Source organism: Colobus angolensis, unplaced genomic scaffold, assembly GCF_000951035.1.
Source record: "Colobus angolensis palliatus isolate OR3802 unplaced genomic scaffold, Cang.pa_1.0 Scaffold947, whole genome shotgun sequence".
In the NCBI taxonomy this organism is placed as follows: Eukaryota; Metazoa; Chordata; class Mammalia; order Primates; family Cercopithecidae; genus Colobus; species Colobus angolensis.
This window is the reverse complement of record NW_012123454.1, coordinates 146,414-160,059: the sequence shown is the minus strand read 5'-3', so window position 1 is coordinate 160,059 and position 13,646 is coordinate 146,414. Positions and strand designations below refer to the sequence as shown.

The window sequence follows — 13,646 nt, the reverse complement described above, 5'->3', positions numbered from 1 at the left end:
ATTAGGATGCCTTTCTGTGCAGGTCCTGGATAATTGGCCCAGGGATTATCTGAGTTTTTGTTCCTTGCTTGTCCTCTTTTGAAAGGCAGGGCACCAGATGTCATTTTCTGTCATTTCTACAGCATTTTGGATGACACCGAGTGAATACTTACTCATTTCAGGTTCATGAGCAAAGGCCATTCGATAGAGACCACATACTCCTACTCTTTCTTCTTTACCTACCTAAACATTCATTTCTCTTCTTACCTTTAAGATTGTTTGACTTCTTTAGCAAAGTAATATTTCACAATGACTCTTCACTGAGAGATTAGATGGATGAATGGACAGATGAACAGACAGATGGATGGCTTATGGGTTTATCATGCTAAGCAAACATCTGGTAAAACGAATGCTCTTGAAAAATAGGGACAAAATGATGACTAATCCTTAACACACCTTACCAATGAGCTACCTCATTCTATGTGCATCTTTAATTTTCAGTCTTGTATATTTTCTTTTATTTTCCTTTAGCATGAAGTCTATAATGCATAATGGGAATTTTCTGAACCTTCTTTATACGTCCAGGCAAAGTGTATGAGTTGTTGGTCCCTAGGATGCTAAATCTCCATTCAGGAGGCTTTGGTCTGTTGCTTATTAAATATAAAATGTTCCTCTGTTTCAGCGCCACACAGGTTTTATACTACTGTGAGACCCAGAACATCTGACAAGCCACACATCAGACCTGGTAAGTTGTTTCTCTGATGACTTAAATAATCAGTAGGCAGGGAAAGATAGGAAATGGACTGAAACAGCCAAATACACCAAAGGGGATCCTTACATTGCAATAAAAGACATACAGGGACTCTGATCTGTGTGGATAAGTGAAAAGATACTGATGAATCCATATATGTGACAAGACTTGACTAAGGATTTTAAGGGTAATCAGATGCAGAGATCACTATGAAATTTTATTGATTTAAAAGTATTTTTAAAATAGTGTTGGACGATTTTCCTGACAGTTATAGAGGTAGCATAGAGTTAGCTATGACATGATATTATTTAATACTTACTTTCAGATATTCTTTCTCTCTTAAGAAAAGATGGTCCCTTTTCAGCATAGAAAAGCTCTTGTTCTAGGAGAACATTTTTACTTGATTCCTTCAGAGAATAAAAATATCGCAAGTTCTAAACAGCAAAAATAAAGTTATAATTATATATTGGGAAATATGTTAAATTTACTAAATTCTCCAAAGGTCCTAGGATTGCCCTCACAGGAGCTTGTTCAGAAAAAAAAGTTAACTTGCAGGGGTTGATCTAGTTCATGTAAATCACTCTTATGCTGAGGCACAAGTTGGACCAAACACTGGTGTTTTATTTTCTTTTTCTTTGTAATTCTAAGAAGTCTTAAAGTTCCAAATGATGAAACCTGCTTAGAATGAATATTCTAGGTGAATACATCTTTAGAACAATAATTTTATATTCTTTGGTTTAGGTAGAGTCCATATACTTGTTTATAATTTTCCAACTTCTAAAGATAATTGGGCACAGAAATCTTTTATAACCATGTGTATCTCCCTGTGACTTTGTGTGTCATGATAGCTGTTGAGAGCTTAATGTGAGACTGGTGATAGTAAACATTTCTAAAAAATAAACAGTAACAATCGTGGCTAATAACGACCGAGCACTGGCCATGTACCCTGTGAGGTACAGTTGAGGAAGCTGAGGCACAGAGAGGAGCTAGAAAGTGGATCAAAGATGAGCAGTATGACTTCAGAGCTTCTCACCTAAGCACAATACACTTAGTGCTTTTCCTTAGAGTCTTCTAGATGGATAGTAAAATAGGTCACCTCTTGAGACTTTGGTAAGGCTATGACTTTCTCCTGAGCAGGAAAGAAAGGAAAATGGTTCCCTCAAGTTCTGTGCTTGACAATGGACTTTGTGAAAGGACTAGTATAATAAAACCTCTGTACCTAGGGATTCCCACGACAGGATGTGGAAAGACTCCAACTTCTGAATGGAGACCTTGACAAATACACTTCAGATTTTGGTTTTTCATTAGACATATGTAGTCCTGATCTTTCTTCAGTTCCATTTTGGAATGTATCTGATACCTATAAATGAAACAAGGTATTTCCCACTTCGGACTACAGATTCCCTTGCCAGTTACTTTTTCAAGTCAAGTACTGAAACCCAGTGATCACCTCAGAATACAAACTCAGGTCTCTATTTTCAAATTCAAGTGTATTATTTTTATACAAGAATGTGGTTTCTATATTCTGAATAATATTTTTGGTAAGTCATCCTTTTTATTGCCTAGTGAAATGACTTTCAATTCTCTGAGATATTTTGTTTTTCTTGGCTGCAAACTTTCAATAAGAAAATGAACTATTTATATCTCACTTTATTTTAGTTCTGAATAGGACAACTACAAGACCTACTAGGCCCAAACCCAGTGGGATGCCCGGTGGGAATGGAGTGGGAACAGGTAATAATCACAAATGTATTTCCTTTTTATCCTGTCAAAACTAAAAGTGTTATTTAATTTTCATGATTTTGTTGAATTCACATTTTAATTTCCTTTTTACCAGTTTTTAAAGTTCTTAGTAACTCTGTAACTGAAAATTATAACTCATTCCAAAATCAAAACTTCAAATGTTTCTAAAAATAGTGAAGACTTTTTCACTTTTCTAAACCTAGTCTACTAGTTACTATATATAATGTTGCTTCTTAAAAAGATCCTGATTAAGTATAAATTGAGTGAAAACAGTAAAAACAGCTATTTCCCCTAATTTCAAAATACTTTTTATACACAGACTGGTCTTTGAACTGTAATTAGTTGGTTTTTAAGTTTATAATTTAACAAGTACCATTAAAAAGGTTTTGAATAACTGCATCTGTTAGCAATCTGAAATATGAAATTTAAACAAGAAATATTTAATCAGAGCAATTCGCATTTGGTTACCCTGGTTATAGTCATTAATGTTTTCAAATCATTCAGCTTAAATAACATAGCTCTAATCTAGTCAGATCTATGGGAGTAAGTATTATGCTAGAAAAACTAGGATACTGATCTGATAAATATTCAAACACCCAACTTCATGGATAAATGGTAGTTATTTAGATGCCTTAACACAGAATTGTATTATTCCCTTTAAATATTTTTAGTAGTATAACTCTTGTGTTTGCTTAGATAAAAAAATTAGAATTTATTTAATGCATATATATCTGATTAACCCATGACAGTTCTCTAATGAAAAAGAGATGTGAATAATACCTAGAGATATTTAGTCTAAAAATTATTTAGCTTTGTTTAAGAATGCACTTTTGTACTTGATTATTACAGTCTCTGAATTTCTAGGAATTCACTTCTCTTCAAACCAAATGATGAGGCCAACACTATAAATTCGTGACTCATGAAAAGCAAGAAAGCATCCCAGTATCTATTTGTGCTCATCTACTCTTTTAATTCTTCCCAACTGTGGGATTAGATCGTGCTCAATTTTTCAGATTGACATCAACAATCTGGCTGTAAACAGAGCCACCTTCTCTCAGATCCTTTTGGGAGGAAGGCGGGTACAAATTGTTTAATATTCAAATAATTCCTTGAAAGTGGCATAAGTAAAAACAAAAGGAAGCACTTAAGTGTCAACCAAGCAGGCCAGGCGCGGTGGCTCAAGCCTGTAATCCCGGCGCTTTGGGAGGCCGAGAAGGGCAGATCACAAGGTCAGGAGATCGAGATCATCCTGGCTAACACGGTGAAACCCCGTCTCTACTAAAAATACAAAAAACTAGCCGGGCGTGTGGTGGGTGCCTGTAATTGCAGCTGCTCGGGAGGCTGAGGCGGGAGAATGGCATGAACTCAGGAGGCGGAGCTTGCAGTGAGCTGAGATCGCGCCACTGCACTCCAGCCTGGGCGACAGAGCGAGACTCCGTCTCAAAAAAAAAAAAAAAAAAAAGCTAGTAACCTTCACTATAATATTGATTCTTACTAGGAACATACAATTATCTCTCAGGGAAACAAACCATTATATTTTAGCTTATCAACAATATAAATATTTTTCCAAAGCCCACTTGTATTACAAATGAGTATCTGTTACCTTCTTGTATACATAAAGTCAACTTTATAATAATTTATCCAACTTAGCTTTGGAAGAATAATACAGCAGGTCTTTTTCAATTTAATTTGTCAGTTGTTGGGAGAAATTGGGCTGGTGGGCACAGGTAGACAAAGCTGAGCTCACTGTTTCTTCTTTCTTTACTTCACCTCCATGCCCAACCAAAACTTTTTGTGCCTCGTCTATATTCTTTTATTTGTCAGTTGGGATCCCCTGTCAAGGAAGGACTTGCTGCCTACCTGCAGGGAGTGAGGTCAGCAGACAGCATCCAGCTATCATCTCCCTCAGAGTAAGCTTCAACCAGAGAGCACTGAATGGAGATCTGGGCAGTACATCTCCATGTCAGCCACAATAATTCATAGCAACCAAATGGAATTCATCCTGGGAATGATTTGGAATTCATCCTGGGAATGCAAGGTTGGCTCAACACTCAAACAAATTAGTGTAATTTGCCATATTAACAGAATAAAGAAGAAAAATCATGATTATCCAAGTAGATACACAAAACAACCTAGACAAAATTTTCAGTTCATCCCTAATGAAAGCTCTCAGGAAATTAAGAATAAAAGGAAGTTTCCTCAATCTGATAAAGGGCATCTGTGAAAAAGCTACAACTGCCAAAATTCACACCAGCAGTAGTTGTGGCCGAGTGCTTAAGGCAATGGACTAGAAAAAGCTGCAGCTAACACTGTACTTAATGGTGAAAGACTAAACACTTTTCTCCTAAGATGGAGAATACAGCAGGGATTTCTATTTTCACCACTTCTATTGAATATAGTAGTGAATGTTTAGCCAATGCAGTAGGCAAGAAAAGAAGTAAATGGCATAAAATTCAGAAATCATAGATAACATGATTATCTATGTAGCATATGATTAAGAAAAACAACAACTCTCAGATATTTGCCTAGAGAATACTACTTTAAGAAACTGGTGAGGAACAAGTGTTTAAAAAATCTCTCCTCTCCAGGTTATAGACTTACCTGAGTCCACCTTCCTTTGATTCTGCATAGTTTCGATCAGATTTCTTTATAGAAATGCAGCTGTACACAAAAGTTTATTTTCTTCTCTGACATAATTCTACTGTCACATCCACACTTACTTTCAGCCTCTGTTGACTCTTTTCATGCATCATTTTTGTGTTAACTGATTTCATGTTCAACTTTGACATCTTAGAATGTTTATCTTTATTATCCATCTCACATACATTTTCCTATAGTTTTTCTTGCTGAAGTTTTCAACTCAGATATTTCACATTTAAAAAAATTAGTTGATAAAGGAAGTGTTTGTGATCTATAGGACATACTCTTTTTAATTTTATTTTTAAAAATTTATTTCAATGGCTTTTAGGTTTTGTTGTTACATGGATATACAAGGATGAATTATACAGCAGTGAATTTAAGATTTTAGTGCACTTATCACCTGAGTAGTGTACACTGTACCTAATATATTGCAGGTTTTTATCCCTAGCCTCCTCTCACCCTCCCCCTTCTGAGTCTCTAATGTTCATTATATCACTCTGTATGCCTTTGTGTACTTACAGGTTACTTCCCACTTTTAAGTGAGAACATCCAGTTTTTGGTTTTCCACTCCTGAGTTACTTCACTTAGAATAATGGTCTCTAGATCCATCCAAATTGCTGCAAAAGACATTGTCATGTTCCTTTTTTATCACTGAGTAGTATTCCGTGGTGTATATATACCAAACATTTTCTTTATCCACTCATTAGTCAATGGGCACTTAAGTTGGTTCCGTATCTTTGCAATTGTGAATTGTGCTGCAATAAACATACATGTGCATGTGTCTTTTTCATATAATGACTTTTTTTCCTTTAAGTAGATATCCAGTAGTACGATTGCTGGGTCAAATGGTAGTTCTACTATTCGTTCTTTAAGGAATCTCCAAACTATTTTCAACAGAAGTTGTGCTAATTTACATTCCCACCAGTGACATATAAGTGGTCCTTTTCCCCACATCCACGCCATCATCTATTGTTTTTTGTCTTTTGATAGTGGCCATTCTTGCAGGAGTAAGGTGGTATCTCAATGTGGTTTTAATTTGTAATTCCTATAGGACATGTTATTTATAGTTTTAGACCACTTAAAGTTGTGCCCTTAGAAGGCTTATAAAAAGAAAAACAGATTCTGAGGCCTAAAGACTACAGACCTTTGACTCTTGAGGTCTCTATAAAAATCTCGTGATTCCATAAGCCCCAGGAATATCTTGAGCCCAGTATATCTTATTTCACAACATCATTATATTTTACCTGACGTATGTGTATTTTATACCTGTATGTGTAGATAGATATTTCTCTACCCCAAGGTTAGAAAGTAGCCTGCCAGAGGTTGAGATCTAAAGTGGGTCATTTTTCTAGCATTCTGCTTTTCCATGGTTTCCAGAGACATGTCTCAGCTTAGCTGATGTGTCCTACCTATTAAAATCTCCTTGAGACCTGCCTACAGAGATGCAACAAGCCATGCACACACAAGCCATACAGCCCCACAGGCCAAATCTGGCTCACTGCCTGTTTCTGTAAATAAAGTTTTATTGAAACACAACTAGCTTTCACATTGTACCGTGTACAATGTGTATTGCGTACAAAGGTACTTCTACAGTACAATGGCAGAGTTGAATAGTTGTGACAGAGACAGTATGGCCCACAAAGGTGAAAATATTTCTTGTCTAGCATGGGGTTGGCAGACTGTTTCTGTAAAGGATAAATGTTTTCAACTCTGTGGGCAAAACAGTCTCTTTCACAGATATTTAATTCTGCCATTGTGCTATGAAAGCAAGCACAGAAAAAGTTTGCCAATCCCAGTGCTAGACAATCTCTCTGACTTTCTCCCTGAGGGAAGTTGTGCAGCTATTTTTTTCATTCAGCCAACATTTATTGAAAGCCCATCATATACCAGGCAAAGCATAATTCTGAAACCACCTTGGCACATGTGATTTGGCAGATATTGTTAAAAACCTGAACCCTAGACTCCTTTCTCTACACCCTAATGAGGGAACCACGATTTACTGCCCCCACATGAGTGTGCTGCACGAGAATCCAGGCCCCTCAGGCTGAGGAATGTGTTTTTCTGGGCTGTAACTAAATCTTCCAGCCTGCTGGCTCCCTGCCCCTGGCTTTTTAGCCAGGTGCTAAGATTTGGGACAGGAGCGCAGAAACCAATCATCCATAAATATCACCCCTTTTTGATCACAGGGAATGAAGTCACTGGTATATTTAAGAACTGATTTCCAGTTTACCCTGTTTGTTTGCAAAGTTTTTGTTACTATGGTTAAAAGTACCCAAATTGTTACTTCCTTTTGGATGATAAATTGCTGAGGGGTGAACTATGTAAATCCAGAGATTTTTGGAGGACTCCCATATGGCAGCTGGGGGCTCATTCTGAGGCTCAAGTCTTGGTGCTTACAGAGCTGACTCTGCCCTTCAGAAGATGTGTTGGTTAATCCTGCCTGAGGGAAAAAGAAGTCACAGCTTGGGCCAGACTGTCTAATTGGGTGCCAATTCCTGAGAATTCATTCTCTTCAGTATCTCTTACTGATTTTCTCCTTTCTCTTCCCATTGCCTCTCTGCTACCTTTGGCCTTTCATTTGCTGTCCTCTGACCCAGGGCAAGAGATGTTCTCTAGTCTCTCCGGTTCTGGCCCGGGTGAAATGCCTAAACCGCACCTCGGTGCAAGAGAGCAAGTCCAGAACAAGAGCTCAGTCTCTTGTCCCCAGATCTTTCCAGTGAGCCACACAGCTGCCTTTTGCATGGCCCTTCCCAGTGCTTTCAGGCACCACTGGCTTTTATCCATTTCTAAAGGCTGGAGAAAGTCCAGTTTTGCAGCTGATTCTCTATTTGATTTGGGAACTTAGATCTAAGGATCATAAGAATATGATGCCTCTGTCTCCACCTACATAGAAAATGGCTCGTTTCTTCCAGTTCCTCCCTGGATGAAAAAAAGAGGACTAGGGAATGTGTATCTTTGGTCTTATGTGTAATGTAACTCTGCAAAATCTTAAAAGTGATAAGAATGAAAATGGGCGTTTTAAATGGAGCAACTAACGTGCAAAAGCTTAGAGGTAGGAAATTACAAGCACGTGTGGGAACCTAGCTCTAGGTTAGAGCTCCTAGATTTCTAACCTACCAGCCCCTGTGACTTGGTGGATCTGGATATGCCTGGTCAGTGACTGCTGTCAGTCTTGGACTGTTTTCTGAGTCCCAAACACCCGTGGCATGACTGGATAACACATGCTTGCCAGCTATGGCCATTTAGCCCTCACACAGTGGTGGCAGCTCAAGTCACCCAAGAGACAGAGTAGAGGGCTTTAGAAATATATTCACTCAGAGTTACTGTGATGAATAGCAGGGAGAAAATGATCAGAGGACAGTAAGTACTCTGTGCTTTGCCTCTTAGTGCTGAAGAGATAGGCTTTGGATCCTGGCATATGTAGGCCTGAATCCCACTGCTTCTTAGCTGTGAGACCTTGGGCACATTGCTTCATCTCCCCTTGCCTTGGGTTTTCTCATCTGTGGGATGTAGATTGTATTCCACACACACAGGGTTGTAAGGATTAAGTCAAATCACGAATATGTAAGGCACTGGCACAGTATTGGATCAAAATACTTTGGTTTTCAAGAGCAGGAAGATTTGGAAAAGGGCTGTAAAGAAGGGTCTACTCAAGACAACAGCATACTAGCCTTCTAGAGTATATAAAACTTTTTGTTACCCTGGAGAAATCGTGGTAAATCACACCTTGGCAAGCCAAGTTACCCAGTGACCCACATGCAGGTATTCTTCAATTCCCTGTGCTGTTCACGGAGTAACCACTCAAATGAGCCATTTCCCTTCCCCACTACCCCTGACAGTGAGACACAGGAAGAAGGCTAATGAACCATTTGCTTGTGGCCTGCCTATGGGATTAGTCACAAAAGTCATTGCCCCCAGAAACATTTTTTTTCCAACCACAAATAAGCTTTAATTCATGATTCCGTATATAATTTCTCCATGATTTTATATATTTTCTCTCTTAAGCAGCAGAGGATGTGGGATTGCAATATTAGGTTCATCCCCTGAATGTCATAAATTAATGTGAAAATGTCATCTTATTTTGGGGAAGCAAAGCTTCTGCTGTATATTTAATATATCTGCCCACACATTAAATGGAGTCGAGTATATAATGTCCCCAAACAGTTTCTGGAACACAGTGAGCCCTCAAAACAGGGTTGCTGTCATTGTTAATGTACTAACTAGTATATTAATGTAAACATTTCATTCCTATTTTTTAATATGTAAATTACAGTCAGGTCCTCAAAGTAGTATGAATTCTTTTTTAGGACAGGTCATTATTTCTGAAGTGATTTTTATTGTTGAACTTCTAAAAATGTCTGTTTCTATTCTTTTATAATGAATACTGTCACCCAAACCAAGGAAGATTATTTTATAATATAAAAGAATAATTTTTAAAATATGACAAAACCTAATTAGTTCCCTTTGGAATTGCTACCCAAAGTCCAAGCCTGGGTATTTAGACAAATGGCTAGTCATAACCACGAGATTACTGAGGGGCTTAGGAGACAAAATAACACACAACGTGATTTTCAAATCAGTTTCTTTCAAACAGTAATTTCGAGTTATTGGCCTGCCCAGGGCTAATTTACAAATCCCAAAAGATCACTTGTGGCCTCAATAGTCTCATAGCTAATGCCACTCCAGGAATAATTTTAAAGTCAATTTATTAAGTATAAACCCAAACACACTGGAATTCTAAGGTGTGGGTTTTTTTAATGGGCATAGAGGGATTAGAAGAAAAAAAAAATTTTTTTGAATTACAAACTGTACTGATGAATATTGGCAAAAGGTGGCCAGTTACCATAAATGAAATCCCACCTGGTGAGGCAATACCACCCAGTAAGGCAGTGCAGGATGAGTTTCTTGAAAGATTTGGACAAAACCGCAATTTACCATGAAATGCTAATTCTACAGAGAAAACATCACAGCTAGTGAATGTAGGGTTTTTATTTTTTTCTATAGCCAGATAGTAAAAGCCTGTTAAAATGTCTTGGCATAAAAACACCAATGTGCCTGCTCTGCAAAGAATGTACGTTATTACTGACAACTCTACAAAGTTCCCATGGAACATGTTTTATTTCAATATATGTTTACTCCCTTTCATTGTCTCTGCTCATAGGAGTCAAGCAAGCACCCAAGCCATCAGGTGCTGATAGAAATGTATCAGTGGACTCTCCCCACCCCACTAAGAAGCCAGGTAAGGGATGATATGCTGACTTTTATGACAGCTCAGCTCTGAAACTTGGATGGTAACTGCAGTATCATTTATTGTGGCAAAAACAGCAACATCCACACAGCCCCCAAAGTATCAGAACCATGCATACAGTGCATGGGTATTGCTAGGAAAACATTTGGAATATTATCTTCGGAGGAATTAAAAGTGCTCCATGCACAAATTAAATATTAATAGGCACTTCCGTTGTGATAGTAAGTTAATCATTACTTTCTATAATGTTCTGAGGGGCCATAATGGGCACATGCTGCAGAATCACTGTGGTTTCCAGTTTTGATGGTGTTTAAGTTTTGCTCTTGTGTAATTTATTACAATATTTTTTTGCCTGAGATTACTTATGTTCCTGATTTAAGAATATGCTCTATGTAATAGGGCAAAAGTATGAATCTGGTGACTCAGAATGCCTTTGGATTGAATAAGGACTTTTATTAATGTCAACCACCAGTACACTCTTGAACACACACACACACACACACACACGGAGAGAGAGAGAGAGTCTTTCTCTTACTAGTATATCAGGCATTTTCCTGGATTGACAATTTTTCTTGGAGATTTTAAAACCAACATATATTATACCAAAAAAAGATATAAATTGTTTAACTATAGCACAAGACTTAAAATGTGGGTTAAAGTGGACTTCTCCAAGCACCTTTGACCTCGCCAACCTTTCTGCAAATTATGAAAAGGTGCCTGTTGACCCCACCCTTTAGGCAGACAATGAGAAAAGCAATGCCCTTCCTCTGGGCTGGCAGCCTTGCATGAGAGCTCATAAGTGGATGAGCAGAGCAGGTGCTAAGCTTTGTCCCCCGCTTACACCTCCTGGGCCACTGTCTTTGTGCGGTACACAACTACCACCACGGTTCACAGTGAGTCTGCTCCCCACAGATACAGACTTGTTCCAGCCATCAGGGTTACCTCAATGTAGTCTTTGAGAAGTTCTAAAGGGTTTTAATGACAGTTACATAATAGAGCTGAGAATGGAGTGAAACACCCACAAAAGGAGAAAATCTATGCTTTCACAATTTAAAACTAAAATGGCATAAGAAATTGTAGGCTCAAAATAAAAGGCAGCTGAGGATAATAAAGTTCAGAAGTGCTCCTATTAAGTCTACATGGAAAATGAAAGATGTTACATTCCATACGTGTATATAGCCTTTCCAAAAGTAGGTATACCTATGTACAGTCATCTCTTGGTATCTATGGGGGATTGGTCCCAGGATTTTCCTCAGATACTAAAATCTGAGGATGCTCGAATCCCTTGTATAAAATGATATAGTGTTTGCATATAACCCATGCACATCTTCCCATATACTTTAAACCATCCCTAGATTATTATAATACCTAATGCAATATAAATAGTTGTTATATTGTATTTTGTGTTTTGCTGTTGTTGTATTGTTATTTTTATTGTGGTTTTTAAAAAAGTTTTCCATCCACAGTTGTTTGAATTAACTGATGGGGAACCCACAGATATGAAGGGCTCAACTGTATATTCGTCTATAATGAAGACGTGTTTTCTATATACTAAGTGCTTTGTTGTCCCTGGGTACATTACCAACATTAATTTATAGGAATATCAGAATATATTATTTGTGTGCACTTCTGTAGAATCTATTCTCTGTCATTGAACTACTGATTATCAAACATTATATTTTATTTTTAAAAACCCTGTGTTTTATTCGATAGTGAATATTTGTAATGACTTTATCTAAAATACAATCTCTTATTCACAATCCCAGGGACTCGCCGCCCACCCTTGCCACCCAGACCTACACCCCCACGAAGAAAACCTTTACCACCAAATAATGTCACTGGAAAGCCAGGAAGTGCAGGTGCGTTAGTCATGTAACTTCCTTCTCCCGCCGTGATTTCGGTTTTACTGGCCAACGTAAACTCTTCTTGGTGTGCTAGCAACAGGCACACTATTGATGTGTGTGACACGTTTGTGTTGGCCCTGAAGACTAGACACTGTAAATGATGGCTTTCAGGACTTATAACCTGACTCCTGGACTGAAAGAAGGAAACCATCCCTCTGCATATAGGCAAGTTTGCTTCCTAGATGTCTGAGTGCTTGGAGCCTAGATTGAAGCTGACTCAGGCCCTTCAACAAATGGATGATTTTGGACAAGATGCTGTACATTGCCAAGGCCCTGGGAACAATACATGTGATGACTTGTCATTGACTTATTCTGTCTCCTGAAATAAAATCCTGTATGTCCCACTGAAAGCTCTTCTATCCAACAGCCTTCATGCCAGGCCTGGTATTGTGGTGCTCAGGGGAAGATTTGGGACTAAAATATTCAGGGTGGCTGAAAGGCCTAGCCTGTGCAACAAGACAGGAATATGTTTTGGAGGCAAGCTGCTTCTTACTCCGTGCCTGGGCACACACATTTCTCCTCCCTATAGAATGATCCTTTCCAGGCTGGGGATACTCAGACTTCATCCTTTTCTTTAAAAACCTTCCCTAACTCCTCAAGGTCGTCTTGGCACTGCTTCTCTGTTCTTGTCCTTGACATACACCTCTGTTAGAGCAAACAGAAAATTGTTTCAGACCTGTTTGTTTGCATACTTCTCTTCCCCTACTAGACTGTGAGCTCTGTGATGACAAAGTCTTTGTTTTCTTTTCTCTGAATTCCCAGAACCAAATCCCATGCTTAGCACATACAGGATATTTGATAAGTAATAACGAAGTGAAAAAAGGAATGAAATTGAGTGAGTAAAATTGACTCAGTTCAGACGGAAGCTTTACCTCATACTCAGGGCTCTTCACCTAGGACCTGCCAGCAAATTGCAGCATGTTCCCCATCTTTCCTCCTTCTCTCCAGAACGCTACTTCCTAAATATTTTGTAGGTGGAATCGGGATAAAGTGTTAAAACAGCTGTGAAAGATGGAACTGATGTGGATCGCTGTGAAAGGGAGGGAGTGTCACTGTTCTCACAGGATGAAAGGAGGCTATTGTGTTGGAGCTTGTAGGATGTCCCATGCACACAGTGAACTCTAGGTCATTTTCCCACGGCTGAAGGAGGAAGCAGCCTATGCCTCTGGTGCCTATCTGAGTCAAGGCCCAGTGACATGGCCTTGCTAGGAGACTGGGCTTCACCATTTATTGTAACCTGGGGCAGCTGTGACTTGAGCTCCAGCGGCTTGCTGATCAGACTGGATGAGCCACAGGGTGATGCCTCAGTGTGCCACTTGGGGGCCCGCTCCAGAGCAATGCTGTGAGGCTGTGTGCCTTAAGGAGCAGTTTGATGGCCTTG

The 13,646-nt window shown here is 38.7% G+C and overlaps 1 protein-coding gene across 1 annotated transcript in view; it reads left to right on the top strand.

Moving 5' to 3' along the window:
* Positions 1–13,646, top strand: part of LOC105504673 (target of Nesh-SH3-like) — a 119,856-nt gene that overhangs the window by 78,561 nt on the left and 27,649 nt on the right. Inside the window, exons 45-48 of the mRNA XM_011932176.1 lie at positions 662–724; positions 2,390–2,464; positions 10,275–10,352; positions 12,128–12,220. Of these exons, the coding sequence (XP_011787566.1) occupies positions 662–724; positions 2,390–2,464; positions 10,275–10,352; positions 12,128–12,220 (309 nt within the window). The remainder of the gene's footprint in view (positions 1–661; positions 725–2,389; positions 2,465–10,274; positions 10,353–12,127; positions 12,221–13,646) is intronic.